The sequence below is a fragment of the Penaeus monodon genome, chromosome 33 (genome assembly GCF_015228065.2).
Source record: "Penaeus monodon isolate SGIC_2016 chromosome 33, NSTDA_Pmon_1, whole genome shotgun sequence".
NCBI classification, from domain to species: Eukaryota; Metazoa; Arthropoda; class Malacostraca; order Decapoda; family Penaeidae; genus Penaeus; species Penaeus monodon.
The window spans coordinates 10,107,748-10,108,683 of record NC_051418.1 but is presented as its reverse complement, the minus strand read 5'-3'; the positions used below and the strand labels follow the sequence as shown (position 1 = coordinate 10,108,683).

The 936-nt window shown below is 37.2% G+C and overlaps 1 protein-coding gene across 1 annotated transcript in view; it reads right to left on the bottom strand.

Annotated features, from left to right (window-relative positions):
• The window catches only part of LOC119593988 (serine/arginine repetitive matrix protein 2-like), a gene marked incomplete at its 5' end in the record, with an annotated part of 12,295 nt that overhangs the window by 4,877 nt on the left and 6,482 nt on the right, over window positions 1-936 (bottom strand). The window contains 1 exon segment of the mRNA XM_037943011.1: window positions 548-826. Within this exon segment, the coding sequence (XP_037798939.1) occupies window positions 548-826 (279 nt within the window).

Here is a 936-nt window from a genome sequence, read left to right as displayed (position 1 = left end):
CAACTGGTTAAAAACTCTTATCGTTAGAGAACCACAAACAATTGTTATTATCTGAAGCACTCATGGTGACTATAGTGTTTATTAATCAATTTCCTGAGGGAAGAAAAAATAATCAAAATACATCTCTGACACAAGAAGAGCAGAACGTGGGGGCTTTACTTTCTTAATGAGCATTAGTAATGTGAGAGAAGTTAATTGATGTACCAATAAGTATAATATTCAATTTCCTAAAGTTAAAAATGCTATAATCTAAAAGGGGAAAAATAAAAAAATAATATTTTGAACCAGTTACTAAAAATCCTTCATCACATAATGTATCAAATATAACATAAAAATAATACACTGATACTAAAGTGGCAACTTGCAATCCTACAAAATATGAATTAAATTAAATAACACAATACAATACAAAATGGATGCATATACAAAGACTGATGTGCAGTACTGTATCAGGCACATTTTCTTTCTTAAAGATGAACAGAGGGAGAGACAAACATATAATTTTCTGGCATTAGGTACAGGCATCTTTGTTCCCTGTATTACTCACCTTGTTATCCTTCTCTTGTCCAGAAAGGAAGGGGACCCTCTCCTCCTTGGGATGGAGAGCGACCGTGAACGGGACCTGGTCCTCGTTCTGGATCTTGAACGCGAGGCCGATCTACTGTAGTGGCCATAGGATCGTGACCGAGACCGGGACCTACTTCTTCTCGATCTGGACCTCGAGCGAGACCTTGACCTTGTATACGAGCGAGATCTTGAGTGTGATCTCAGGGAACGGGATCTTGAACGGGAGTGCGATCTAGACCGGGAATGTGGAGAACGAGACCTACAAGGAATTGGATACTTAACTTTTTTTATGTATTATGTATAAACAAACATATACATATGTACTTACCAATGAATATGAATATCCAAAGATTACTATCCACTTTGCAC